This window comes from Melanerpes formicivorus, unplaced genomic scaffold (assembly GCF_026170545.1).
Source record: "Melanerpes formicivorus ecotype bairdi unplaced genomic scaffold, bMelFor1.0.p_v2 SCAF_29, whole genome shotgun sequence".
NCBI classification, from domain to species: domain Eukaryota; kingdom Metazoa; phylum Chordata; class Aves; order Piciformes; family Picidae; genus Melanerpes; species Melanerpes formicivorus.
The window spans coordinates 6,587,543-6,601,711 of record NW_027142381.1 but is presented as its reverse complement, the minus strand read 5'-3'; the positions used below and the strand labels follow the sequence as shown (position 1 = coordinate 6,601,711).

The 14,169-nt window shown below is 54.0% G+C and overlaps 1 protein-coding gene across 2 annotated transcripts in view; it reads right to left on the bottom strand.

The window, feature by feature from the left end:
* Positions 1-14,169, bottom strand: part of DOC2B (double C2 domain beta) — a 45,585-nt gene that overhangs the window by 20,792 nt on the left and 10,624 nt on the right. Inside the window, exons 3-4 of one of the 2 annotated variants that reach the window (XM_068154768.1) lie at positions 5,514-5,593; positions 4,022-4,045 (exon numbers count right to left, since the gene is read on the bottom strand). In XM_068154768.1, coding sequence (XP_068010869.1) covers positions 4,022-4,045; positions 5,514-5,593 — 104 coding nt within the window. The remainder of the gene's footprint in view (positions 1-4,021; positions 4,046-5,513; positions 5,594-14,169) is intronic. The other variant, XM_068154769.1, reaches the window with a different exon arrangement.

Sequence of the window (14,169 nt, the reverse complement as noted above, 5' to 3'; positions counted from 1 at the left end):
AGAAAATCCTGCTCCTCTTCTAAACAACCAGCAGGCTGGAAATTATCCAAGGGTGATTCACAAACCAAACCCAAAGCCATAACTGCACAGACCATGTGGAAACCAGCTCCATGGGGTAGGGAAGCGACACAGGAGCATGAAAAATGGAGCCTAATTTTCAGCAGTCCTAAGTGGAAATGATAAAAGCTCCATCATGGAAGTCCTTGGATCATTTCCAGGCTGGCTGCAGGAGTTATTTCTAGGCTGGCTGAAGACAACCCTCTGCCTGGCTCAGAGGAGGGTTTCTGTGCAGAAGGACCCATCCAAGCCCAGCTCCATCCCAGGCATGGGAAGCAGGCTGGGTGCTGTTAAGGACTCATCACACCCTTCGCGTGATGAGCAGAGCATTTAGTGCCCAGGATTAATGAGTGTGTGCAGCTGCCAGGGATCCACCTGGCAGGGAAGCAATACTGTGGGCTGCTGGGGGAAAGGCTGCACGTGAGGAAAATGTAATCATCAAGACCTGGCTTGGGAAAATCAGAGAGGGAAACGCTGGGAAATGGCTTCCATGCTTTGCAGGTACAAAATAACACACCCAGCACAACCCACAGCCTCCAGGCAGCCCCTCGGGACACCCCTGGCCCACCCCTCCCTCATTTGCCCAACTCAACTAAGGGTCTGAGCTGCTCCTGACCTTGGAGAGGGCTCTGCTTCAGAGACCAGCACACTGCCCTGGAGCAGGAGAGACCAAATGGTGCCCAGCAAAGAGGATTTTGCTTCTAAAGCAGAGCCAAAAGGATAAAAATATCAGCTAAATGGCTCTGCTTTCACTGCAGTGCCTCTTGGGTGATGTCCCTGGCCCGGGAGGGCAGCAGATATGGAGGACAGGAGCTGAGACTCCACAGGCAGACACAGCAGCAAGGGGCTGGGCTGGTCCCCAGCTTCTGGAAGGGATCTGGATAGGTGCACAAATTGCTCATGGCTGAGGAAAGCAAAGGCTCTCCCCAACCCCCCTCACCAGGGTGCCCCACCTGCCCGATGCTGCTCAGCAAATGACATCAGATGCAACCAAGCAAATTCCCATGAAAATGGATGGAGAAGGACAGCTCTGTAATTCACCCATCAATTCACCTCAATTAAATTACCTTCTGAGGAGGCTATTAAAGGCTTTTTTAATAGATGTGCTATGGAAGATGGAGTGACAGGAGCCTCGAAAATGGCTCCTAATGTCACATCTACCTCCCTCCCGTCACTCGATATGGATTTGGAGCAGGGATGTGTTTGCCATCAGAACAACCCTGGTGGCTCTGCCCTGCAAAGCTGCTCCCATAGGAGCTTGCACCTCACCCCAGGGACCTGCAGGGTGACCAGCACAGGTCTCCTGTGCATGGAGAAGGACTTCCAGCCTAAAGATCCAAGAGAGCTGAGAAGCAGAGGAGGCTCATACATGATGGCAGAGTCTCCCATTGGCTTCAGCCAGCACAGACCAAGCTTCCACCTGTCCTGCCAGGATGGTTTCTGCTGCTGTGCAACTTAGCAATGGAGCCGAGACTGTTTCATCTTTCCCTTCTTCTACCCATCCCCAACATTCCTGTTGCAATCCCTCAGAGACCCACAGCCCCGCTGCATCCCAGCCCTTGCCAGCTGCTCTCCGTGCCAGTGACATTTAGCTAATCAATAGGATTTAATTACGAGTCAGGCTAATCGGGCTGCCGATTAACGCCGCGCTAGAGGCATACAGAAATCACAGCAGGAGGATTCGTTCCATCGTTCGCCCCAGGGCAAGCTGCCTGCCTGCTGAGCGGGCTTCCCACTGCCCCAAAGCAGCCCGGACACCTTTCCTCGGCCCGAGGCATCCCATTCTGAAATGGGGCAAACTCTTCCACTCCAAGAGCCCGAAGGACACAGAGCATGGAGGCAGGAATTTCCCTGCAGTGATAAATATTTATGAGTAAATCCGTAAGTAACGCTCAGCGCAGCCCTCCAGCGCTCGGCTTCGGCTGGAGGTGGGGGAGCATCCGAATGCTTGGCAGGGTGGAAACTCCTGGGTGTTTTCTAGCTGTGGCTGCAGCCAGCGAGGCAAGGAGAGCTCAAACAGGCAGTGCCTGCTCTACGTGGCCTGCCTGGGGCCAGGGAGCTGCCTGCACTGCTGCCTGTGCAGCCAGCTGAGACTCACCCACAGCATTTTCCTCCTAGGAGGGCAATGGAGCTAGAGGATAGCATAGCCCCACGGTGCCTGCACTGCCTCACAGACCTAGAGATGCCCCTACAGGTTATTATCTTGCTCCATGCAAGAGGCTGGGCTTTGCAGGACTGAGTGGAAAATTAACCCCTTGCCCAGGCCAGGGCACAGCATGCCAGGGCACAGACCCTGCTGCCTGCACCTTAAACATCATTTTCTATCTCATTTCCTCGGAGGGGGCAATGCCCAGCACAGCCCAGGGGCAGCCCTGGGGCAGTCCTGTTTCCCACACACTGTGGGGGGATAACCCCAGGGGGACACATGGACATACGTGTGCACAGCAGCAGGCAGTGAGGGGAGAGCCCTCCTGCTCCTGCAGTCCAGAAGGAGGCTCCCAGCCCACCCTGATTTATTCCCCCATCGATCGGAGCTGAGCTGCACCGTGCGCCTGAAGTGTGAAAGGCAGGGGCGGGCCAGGGCTGCTGCCTAGACCCAAAGTCAAGTCAGCAGCATGAGCCAGCTGCTGGCAGCCTGCCTGCTCCTGCCTGCACAGGGTCCTGAGCTTCTGCTGGCCAGGGAGAGGTGGCCATGCCCCGCTGGCCATGCCACCACAGCACAGCTCTGCCCCCGCTGGGCAGGAGTGGGGTTTCTTTCCTCCCTGGCTGCAATGTCCCAAGCCAACAGCTGCTTCAGCCCCACAGTCCAGCGAGCCCTGACACTTCTGCAGTTTCCCAGAGCTCTCATCAGCACGGCAGGGCAGACAAGCTGGTGCTGGCAGAGGCAGCGTGGGGAGAGAAGCGGCTGCCCCATCTGCCGAGACCACACCCGGCGGCATCCGCTGAAGGTAACACCGAAGTGCAGGACTGTCCCAAGAAGTTAAGGCTGGAGGGGAATGCACCGTGAGTGTCCCTTCCCTTGCCCTTCAGAGGACTCGCCTCACAATCCAGGTGTGGACTAACAGCAGCCCTGCACTTAATCTGATCATCTCCAGGAGGAACCAGGACCCTTACATCCCCAGGCACTGTCAGCCTTCCTAAACCAGCCTCAGATACCCCAGGTCACCTCTATGTGCTGATAGGGAAACTGAGGCACCGAGTGCCTCATCTCTGGTGTGACCACACAGTCTGGGGACAGCCTTGCAGCTACTGGCTTCCACACTGCAACGAAGCAAACCTCCTTTCATTCCCTATTCCAGCCCCATCCAAACTTGGCATGTAGGCTGCACTGAAGCCCTGGAAATAGCCAGCTTCTCAGATCCTGCTCTGAATGCACACCAAGAAATACCTCAGGTGTCCCCAGGGCAAACCCCCCAAGAGGAGAAGCTATACTGACCTTCTGCACAATGCAGCAGCTACTGGCTGCAGAGCAGATGCATTGGATTTAACTCACTCTCAGTGCCTTCAGGAACCTGCTAACCACCTTCCCACACCCCATGAGCTCAAAATGGGACTTGAGCAGGACATCAGTAGATCTAAAAATGCTGGAGATTAAATAAACATAGAGAAGTAAAATATCTAAGAGGAGAGAGAGGGTTGTTTGGGGGGTGGGGAGGAGGTTGCTGAAGGGAGAAAGAAAATCACTTCTCACATGGCTGAAGCAATCCAGGTTTTAACAGCTGCTGCCAGCAGCTGAGGCTCCAGGAGATGCTGCAGGTGTGACATGTCCTGAGGGGACTTTCACTGAGGGCATGAGGCCAGCCAGGCCAGCCCCAGCGGGAGGCACATCCCAGCCCTAAACTGTGATCCATGTGTGTGGCCCCAGTGCTCACCAGTCACCAGATCACCTCCTCCACAGCACTACTTCTAGTGGCTATGCAGCCAGTGCCGGCTCCAGCACCAGCAGCGGAGTCCTGGCCCTTACCTTTCTGTAGTCAAGTTTTGGCAGCTTTCCCCAGGCGAGAGATGAAATGAGAGCGAGCAGATGGCAATGTAAATAAAAGAGAAAAATGGGAGAATGAGACCAGAATGGAAATGAAGAGGACTTGAATGTCAGAGCAGTGAGGGGAGGGGATACCCACCCCACAAGAAGGGGCGACACCAGTGCCATGTGGTGTCCCCAAGCCTGTGGGATGAGGGTCAGCAACCACTGATCCCATCCAGCCCTGCCTTTGCTCTCACTGCTGTTAGATCTATCACTTGCAGGTCTCCTTCCTCTCTGTCTTCCACCCACTGCACACCCAATTAGAAATCTCCTCCTTGGCACCGCTCCCAAGCACACCAAGGGAAGCCTGACCCAGAGGCTGACAGTGAATTCATGGGGGACAGGCAGGGGGTGGCAGGCAGGGAAGCAAACCTCGCTGGCTGCCTCAGCCCTGCCAGGGAGCTGGGGGTGCTTTGCTTGCTCCCTGGCCAGCAGCAGCTCCAGGTATGGTGGGGAAGATGCCGCCACATTGCTCCCCAAAGCCAAGCCATGAGGCTTGAGGTTTTACTCCAGATGAGGAGAGCCCTGGGGTGGGGATGTGCATTCTCAGCACGCCGTCAGCACCCAGCCGAGGGGAGCCGCAAAGAATCCAGTTGCAGCTAGAGGACAGAGGAGCATCCTGTGAAGGCAAACAGTGTGGGCTGATCCTCTGGGGGCTCAGCTCACAGCCCATTCTCCTTCAGTTTCTTCTGTGAAAACCCTCCAACCCCTTCACAACATCTACAGGGACTTAGACGATCTACAGGGACTCAGATCTTCTTCCACCAACCCACCGCTGTCAGGGTCCAGTTGTGTTGACCTGGAGCCCTCGCTACTCTGGTCCTGAGTGAAGCAGAGAGGAACGGAGCAGCACCCAGAAGCACCTTCCACAGGCATGGAGGCACAATCTGGACCTCAGTTATCTATTTCTGCTCAAAAATGTGCAAAACCCCCCTAATTGCTTCCATCAGGCAGACGGCAAAGGCGCTGAGGCAGAGCACTTTGTGGCAATGATTAGCAGCATTTAAAAGAGCCATTTATAAACTGACAGCCGGTCACAGCGTCAAGCAAATAACAACATCGGCTTGGGTGCTCTTCTGAAAAGCATCAGGAGCTGCAGCCATCTCATCATGGGGATGAGCAGCCTCTCCACCCTGCTGGAAATGCCCTGAAAGGCAGAGATGGAGGGAAAGAAGAGGGGAGAGGCACTGGGTGTCAGGATGAGAAAGGACCTGCCAAAGGGATGGCTGCACTCAGGGATACCAGAGCCCCTGGGTGCACACCTGGCTGTCCTTGCATGCTGCCCTCACTGCTGCATTTGCTTGGCATAGCTGTGGAACTTGGGGATCCTCATGGGTTTGGCAGGGCACTGTGGCCCCCTAATGCAGAACCAAGGTGGCCAGCTGCAGGGCATTTGGTCCTTGCTGCTCACACACCCAGCACTGAGACCTACCTTGGCTTTATTGATCGTGCAGTGGAGAGCGTTGTTCTCCTGATCATAGAGCAAGCTGAAATCCAATGTCCCCAGCGTGGCTGCAAAGCAGAAAAGATGTTATTAACCTCTGGGGCCCAGCAAACACTGTCTTTTCTCCCTCTAAACAGGAAGATGTGGATGAAGATGCTAGAGAAATGGCTGCAGACATTATAAAACATAAAGCATCGTCCTGTGAGGCTGTTATGAAACATGGCTTCATGCTGGGAGGCTGGTGGCCATCCCCACGTTCGGCTGGTGGGGCTGGCACAGCCCTGAGAGAGAAGCAAGAAGGATGAATGGCTGTGGCTTGCCCAAGCACTGCAGCCAGCACAGAGGCTTTGACTCCATAGGCTTTCCCATGGGTCACCCCCACCTATCAGCAGCCCCACCACAGCCAGCAGTATTCTAACCCCCAGGAGCTGAAGGCTCTTTTCCAGGAAGACCCTGGCGTGAGTGAAGCACAACCAAGACCCACTGTCAGCACTTCTGCCCTGTCCAGTGCTGCTGGCATTCCCAGAATGTGTATTTGCACAGGGACACCTTCAAACAAATGAGCCACCAGTGGGATCCCTTCCCAGCTCTGATTTGGCTGCAAACAGTAAATTAAACCCAGTGAGCATGAAAATGCTTCTATGGTTAAAATGCAAAACCCCAGCAGCTTTTAATCAGAGCAGTGGTCCCTCATGGCATCAGCAACGGGGCAGCTCCTGGGACAGGACCGCAGGGAAGGGGCAGGAGATCAAACCAAACCAGAAGAGCTTCAGCAGTAAAAGGATGTTTGATTTGAGAAATTCTTTCCCTTTGGATGATCTGAGCAAGCTGTGCTAATCCAAAGCAGGGGAAAAGCTGGAAACCAAGCCATACTTTCCAAAAGCACGCTTCCCAAACCTTCTGCAGGGCTCCTGACCCTGATTTGCACACCAAACCTGGACGTGGAGCAGCATCTCTCCTAGCACAGCTTCATCTGCTGCCAGACTTGAACTTCCAGGGTGCCTCTGGACCCCACAACCCACACTTTTCCATGTCCACCTTCCCAAAAGGGGTCTGCCCAAACGCTGCCTTGCCACCACACAGCATCCCACCACTGTTTCCAAGGTAACTGCACCTTCCCATCACGCATGCAGGTTCAGAGCAGGGGAAAACAAGAATCCAAAATAAAAAGCAGAACAGTTTTGCTTAATATCAAAGCCAGCTTTGCTGCCTGGGAGGCAAGTTAGACAAACTTTACAGCAGGAAATAAGGTGTTTGGGTTTTATTCTCCACCATCAGTAGCCTCTGCAGCAGGGTGCCCTGGAAGGCAGCAGAGATTCAGAGGACTGAAACCTTCCTGCTGCAATTTCACAGTGATCTTCCAGCCCCAACACAAGTCAGCTACAGGTTTGCCTGCCAGCAAATAAAAATCACTGCTCTGGAGCAAATACCTTGCCTTCAAAGCAGAGCAAATATTCAGAGAGACTTCTGCCAGAGCACTGTACCCCTCCTTGCTCTGGAGTAATTTCATGGTGTATTAACTGTCGGCTTGGGTAAGTCATGAATCAGCAGAGTTTACCTGCCAGGGCTCAGGGGAGATGGAAGTGATATAGGATGAAGCCAAACCTGCAACACCTTGTGCCTCGGCCCTGGGTTTGGCCCAAACAAGCATTTCCAGACTGACCAAACTCACTCCACGCCAGGCAAGGGGGAGAAAAGTGCAGCAGTGCCCCAGTGTGCTGGTGCCTGGCTGTGCTCTGCAATCACAGAACCATTAAGGTTGGAAAAGACCTCTCAGATCATTGAGTTACACCATGTCCTGAAGTACCACAGCTGCATGTTTCTGCAACACCCCCAGGGTTGGTGACTCTACCATCTCCCTGGGCAGCCTGTTCCAATGCCTGACCACTTTCACTACAGAAATTTTTCCTAATATCCCACCTAAACCTCTCCTGGCAAGGCTTGAGGCTATTTCCTCTCATCCCATCACTTGTTACCTGGGAGAAGAGACTGATCTGTCAGCCTAACTGCAGTACTGGGGAAGATTATGGAGTGGTTCCTCTTGGGTGCACTTACAGGGCAAGTGCAGGGTAACAGTGGGATCAGGGCCAGCCAGTATGGGGCCACGAAAGGCAGCTCCTGCTTGTGAGGGGTTTGGAGGGCATAATATGAGGAGCAGCTGAGGGAGCTGGGCTTTAGTCTGGAGAAGAGAAGGCTAAAAGGAGATCTCATTGCTCTCTATGGCTACTTGAAAGGAGGTTGTAGTGAGGCTCCCAAGTAACTAGTGATAGGACAAGAGGAAATGGATTTAAGGTTGTGCCAGGGAAGGTTTGGATTGGACACTAGGAAAAACCTCTTTACTGAGAGAGTGGAGAGTTGGAACAGGCTGCCCAGGAAGGTGGTGGAGGCACCATCCCTGAGGGCACTGAAGAACCACATAGATGTGGTGGCTCAGGATATAGTTTAGTGGTCATGGTAGTTGGGTTACAGTTGGACTCAATGATCTTAAAGGTCTTTTCCACCCTTAATGATTCTATGACCCTCACCTCACCTCCTTTCAGCTAACTGTAAAGAGCAAGAGTCTCCTTTTCTTCAGGCTGACCAACCCCAATTCCCTCAGCTGCTCCTCGGAACGGGGAGCTCAGGGCTGCACCAGCCTGGGGGGACAGGTGTGGCAGGAGGCTCCACAGCACATGAGCAGAACCTAACTCAGCAAAACTCAGCAAATCTTTTTTTTTCCCGCTGGAGAGCGGAAGACGAAGCCTCTGGTTTGGGAGCTTCATCATCTCCACCTGCCCTTGAATCAGCTGCTTCCTGCCAGCCCCGCGGCTCGGCCCGGCTCGGCCCTCCCAGGATCAAGCTGTTATTTTATTTTTGTCACAGAAGGGGGCCCGTGGCTTAGCCTGCCGGATTCGGCAGTTTAGAAAACAAATGAAGAGCTTGGCCTGAAAACAGAGTCCGGCCAGGAAACACTGCCAAAGCCTCCTGAGCCCTCAGCACCGCACCCTGCCCCAGGGGAGCAGGACGGGCAAAACCTGAAAGCACCATAACGTGGCAGCAGTTGAGGACTAAGGTCCTGCTCCCTGCTCCCCAGTGCTGCTCCCTGAGCAAACCCTGAGCAGTTCCCATTCCCCTCGGAGCTGCCAGCAGATGGAAGGGCCATGGGCAGGGGTGCACGGCTTCCCCCAGCCCCGCTGGGCTCTGGCCCTGGATGTCTTCCAGCTCTGAAAGGGTTTTCCTCTCTGCAGGGATTTTTTTTGTTGTTGGTGGTGAGTCTCAGTTCCCAAGGAAGGGTCTGCCTTGGGCAAAGGGATGCTGAAACATCAGCAGAACATGCAGTGCTAATTGGTTAAAAACATGGCCATATGGAGGTGCCAAAAGGGATCAGGCTAACTTGGGGGTTGTGGGCTAAAGTGCAGCTATGGAGCCAAGAGGCAAGCTCTGCTGCAAGAGCCAGGACCCAGCAGGGCAGTGGATGCTGAGGATACAGGAGCAGAGCCTGGTCAAAGCCCCACAGCCTCCATTACCTCCTGGGGATGCACTGCTGGATGATGGATTCAACACAGCACTGGAGGCAGAGGCAAAGCTGGTGCTCAAGCTGCCTGTGTTCCTGACCAGCTGCTCCCAGCCAGGCCGGCCTCAGGGCTGCTCAGGAGCCTGAGGAGACGGCAGGATACCTCCAGCTAAATTCAGGGATGGGAATCGCCCTACAAGCAGACAACAGCTCCACAAAAAGCCCCATAAGACTGCAGGCCAGTAGAAAGCCAGCTCTGTGCTGCTGGAGCAGGGAGCATGCCGAGCGGGTGGTGAGCTCAGCAAGCCAAGACCAAACCGCCGGCACAGCTCTCACCCCTCCCGCAAACCACTGGCATCACACCCAGCCCTGGCTGCGGCATATCTGCCATCTCCACTCGGCAGGATCGGGCCTAAAGCCCCCGGGGCTGCAGCAGAGCCCTCTGCAAAGCGGCCGAATCGCCCTCCTTTGACTCGCTTTCCCCTCCCAGCTGAGATGCAACTCGATTGTGCTCTTAATTAGGGGAGTGAGTGCCTAAAAAAGAAAAGGGCAGCAATTAGACTGGAAGCGCTGTTACTAGACGTATTTAACTTGACTGGGCTATTCTGAACGCTGCCCTCTAATCACACAGGCTGCAAACAAAAAAATCTAAAAAAAAAAAAGGCCAAAAAAGCCTTTGTCAGGCATTACAAAGGCAGCTTTGCACTCTCCGGAGCAGGCAGGACGTATCAGCATTATTATTATGATTATTCTGCTCCAATGATAAAATAGCCATTAAGGGAGTTGAACTCATTAGCAGGTTCTGACCCTCTTTCCCCTCCATGAATTGGGAGAGATTGATGGGAAGGTGCTGGCCAGGGTCTGGCATTTAACACAGGCTCTAAAATGGGAAATAAATCTGACTTGCACAGGAATGCAGCCTCTTCCCCCACTGACCTTTGGGCATTTTGATTAATTCAGTGTGCCACAGAATGATTAGAGGCCAGCAGAACCAGCAGCTGTGTCTCCGAGCTGAGCCCTGGGCTAGGGCGAGCGCGGCCGGAGCCAGCAGCGTCCTGGCGCAGCTCTGCTGCCGCAGCTCTGCTGCCGCCCTCGCTGGAGCCGGCAGGAATTGTCTAGTGCTGACATTTCCCATCAGCGCCCAGGGTGACGGGGAGCCTGAAGTGGCTTCTATTTATACCTGCGGGATGAAAGGCAAAACTCAGTCAAAAATCTGTGCTCTGCTGCCTTATCCAGCCCCTGTCCTTGCAGGCTACGTGCCCCCATCTGCCCCAGCCAGGGTTGGCAGATCCACCCTCTGGGTGGCCTGGGACACCCCAAGAAGGAGGGTTGCTCAGCCCAAGAGAGGCTCAAGACGTAGAAGAGGCGGCAGCACTTGCAGCATGGAGCCAGGAGCTTCAGCACAGCCCACAGAGGAGTGAACTGAGGACTGAGTGGGCTCCTTGCTTTCCAAAGTCAGGGAAGCTTTCACATCCCAACTGCTATTAGAAAGCCCAGCCAGGCTCTACACTGGGAGAAATTGAGGTGTGCACAAAACCCCCACTATATAACTAATTAAAAAGAAGTCTAAAAGCCTTAAGTCCCTCTGCTTATCAGCATTGCTGCTCCCAAGATAATCTGCTCAAGGATTTTGTGCCAGGGAGATCAGAGTGGAGCAGTAAAAGGACTGCTGGGGATTGTCTGGATTAGCTCTCCCTTACAGAAAGAACAGGTTCAGTAACCTTCAGACTGGGTATTTTTTAATGCACTATAAAAGATAGGGCCCTATTCTTCCCTTGCTTTAATTTTCTTCTGCAATGGAGATAATTTTAAAGGTCCTGAAAGGCAGCAAGTAATTCTGTGCACTTACAGCCCCATGTAAAACGTTGGTAAATGTCTCCTCAGGAGGAACAGGAATTATTTTTCACCATTTCCAAAGCAGGGCTGCTGCAGACGGCTTTGGCAGGTGGCTGTGTGCCCTTCTGCCTCCCCTGGGTACAGCACTGCCTTCTTCAGGTCCAGGGCAGCTTGAGGACCAGCTCCTGGGGCCACCTGGGAGTAAGCCTGGGAAAATCCCCAGGGTTATTCCTGGAAATCAGCAGCAGGGCTGAGCTTGCCCAGCACCTGCAGCACTGCTGGTCTGTGCACAGACCTGCTTGGGCTGCTGCTCGCAACTTGTGTGCCTGGGTGAGGAGAAGGTGCGCAGCTTGCCAGGGATGGATCCTACAAAGTGCTGAGTTGAGGTGCTGCAGACCCTGGCAGCTCCAAGCCCACAGGTCTGATGATAGCATTGATCTCTGGCATGAACCTACAGCCACAGCCTTCTCTGTGGTTCAGCATCAGCCAGGGAAGGTGGTGAAGGCAAGCGGAAAGAGGACACTTCTGAAAGTCAGCAGCACCACGAGAAAGGTGTCCTGTGGAAGGCTTTGGAACATGTCCCAGGGGCAGCACACCACGCTGGGAGACAGACATTCTTGTTGGCACCTGGACCACATGATGCCAGTTGGCAGCTTCCTGGAACTCTGGTTCGTTGCTGCAGGCAGGGCAGGACATGCCCAGTCCTACACAAAATCCTGTCAGGGACCAGACCCAGCACACAGGAGCCCCATCAGTGTGGTCGTATCCCACAGGACCAGGAGTGAGGAGCAAGCACAGCTTCTCTCTCTTGCCACTGCTGCCTGTCTTGTCATGTTTGGGGCTTTTTGTTTACTTAAATTCTATGGCAATTAGAATTTCTTCATTTGGGTGAGACAGTGCCAGCCCCTGGCGAGCTCCAGAGCAGGGAGCTGCTTCTTCATGAGGCTGGTTGACGGATGCTCATCAGCTCTTCTGTCTTCTCCAGGAGGAGTGTTCAGAGGAACACTTATCTGCTCAGAACAGTTCAGAGATGTAATTATGTTTTACAGCACTAAATGGTCCCTGATGTCACCAGCAATTAGACTTTCAGCAGTTTCAATTTAGAGATGGCCTTCAAATCTTTCCCCCTCTCTTCCTTTAATGAAATCCAGGATTGCAATTAGCAGCCCCCCAAAACTGCCCTCAGTGCTAAACACAAACATGAAAGATCTGGGAACCCCTTGAGCTTGAGCACGTTGGAGTGAGGGCTGTCAGTGAAGGGATGAGGATGGCAGAGACACCATGGGGCAGGGAACCTCCCTCTTCCAGCATGCCAGGAGCAGAAGATGAAGGGCTGGGCAAGCTGCTGGGAGGGAGCTAGGCAGAAGGAGGCCCACATTAACAAGCAGCCACGCAGCTCCTTCATTAGCAGAGTCGCTGGAGGCCACTGCCCATATGGTTACTCCATTGCTGTTGGAGTGGGGATGCCCAAACAGACCCTGCTCACCCTCACCTCTCCAGATGCCTCACATTTATCTTCAGCACTTCAGGGTGTCCCTGGCTATGACCATCCTCTAGGAATGAGCATCTCTGGGGGCTGAAGGCTCTTTGGAGGAGCAGGAGCACCTGATGTACAGCCTCCACCTGGACCACTGGTGGGGCAGACAGCAGGAAAGGATGAGAGCTCATCCCACACCAGGGTACCCTGTGGAAAACCAGACAGGAGCTAACCCAAAGTCACCTTGGTTGACACCCCAGCCCTCCCTTAGGAAGGCTGCAAGCTCCTCAGTGCCCTTAAGCCTCGAGTCTGACACTGCCCAGCACCTACAGACATTTCTGTGGCATAGGCAGCTTGGGTCACGGTAAGGTTGGCAAAACCGTGCTCCAGGCTCTGCCCAGAACTGTGGTGGGTTTGTTTAGTTCTCTGAGCTAAAAACCACTTCTTTGGGCCTTATCTGGATTGAAAAGACAATTCAAAGGTTATAAATAGCAGTGGCAGCATATGCCAAGGAGCTGCATTTCAGAAGTAAATATCCTCAGCATTCCAATGCACTTTTCCCCTCATCTCTCCCTCCTGCCTGGCCAAAAGCATCACCAGGTGACTTGCAAGCCCTGCATTCCTTAAGACCCTCATTCTTCTTTAAGCAGCCAGTAATTAATATCTGCACAATGGCTTTGCCTAATTACCTTCTTTGCTCTAAAGTCTTCCTAACTAACTTCTGTGGCGTTGCTTGCAGCAGGTGTCACGAGCAGCTCCAGGACAGGCCTCTCAGATGTACTTTGGAGGAGCTGGTTTTGTGCTGCTGAGCTCAGGAGCCTGCTGCCCCCATGGGCAAAGCTGGGCACACTACAAAATGGGCTGGGTTTGTACATATAGAAGCAGCCCTGCAGCACTGGCAGGAGCAGTATGGGGCAGCTCTTCCAGAAACACAAGCTCCCACTGCAACCTCCTGCTCCTGGGCTGCCTCCTCCTCCAAAAGTCCAGAGCCAAACATACACAGAGGAAAGAAGAAATACTCCAGCGCTGCCACAGCCTTGCTCCAAAGCCAAACAACAGCTCATGGGAGCAGAGCTTTTCTTCAAGGGCTAGAAACTTGCACATTGCAGAAGGATGGCTGCTTCCCCCAGTGCTGTCCCCTGGCAGCACTTCCTCAGAGGGACCATGCTTCCACCTTGGTGCTGCTTGCACAGAGATTTCTGAGACCTTACTAAAATCACTCAAGTGCAAGCTCAGGCTGGTGCTGTGGAGGGGAAAGTGCAGCTGCCCGAGGGGCAGTGATTGGTGTGGAATCAGGGAGATGGGAGGTGAGAGCCAGCTCCTGGCAGGTGGCACATTGCCACCTAGCTGGCGTTTGCTTCCTTTTCATGTGAAGCAAGTTCTCCTGGCAGTGTGCTGCCCGACTGCGTGGGAAGCATCCCTGATGGCTGGGGACCCCAGAGGCCAGGGCACTGCTGCTGTTAGCAGTCACAGGTCAGGGGAACCAACGATGAGGTGACAGCTGCATAACCCGAGGCAGAAGGAGGGAATCCCCCTCTTCCCAGCCCCAAATCCTGGCTGGTCCTTCCAGGTCACAGCAGATGCTAGTGCTGGTCTGAAAGCACCAAACCACCCTTCTGCAAGACCTGCACTAAAAGCATTTCCTCACCTCTCCTGCCTCAGTCCCCACCCTCAGCAGCTCCACTGGGGACAAACCCACTGCAGGAAGAGTCCAGCTCTGTACAGCTTGGGCTCCATTCCCAGAGTACCCCTGCAGACAGAGGAGGCATAGGGCACTGATGAGTCCCTCTCTCAGGGGAACTGGGATGGCAGAGGGTGCCAAACACGACCCTGCAAAT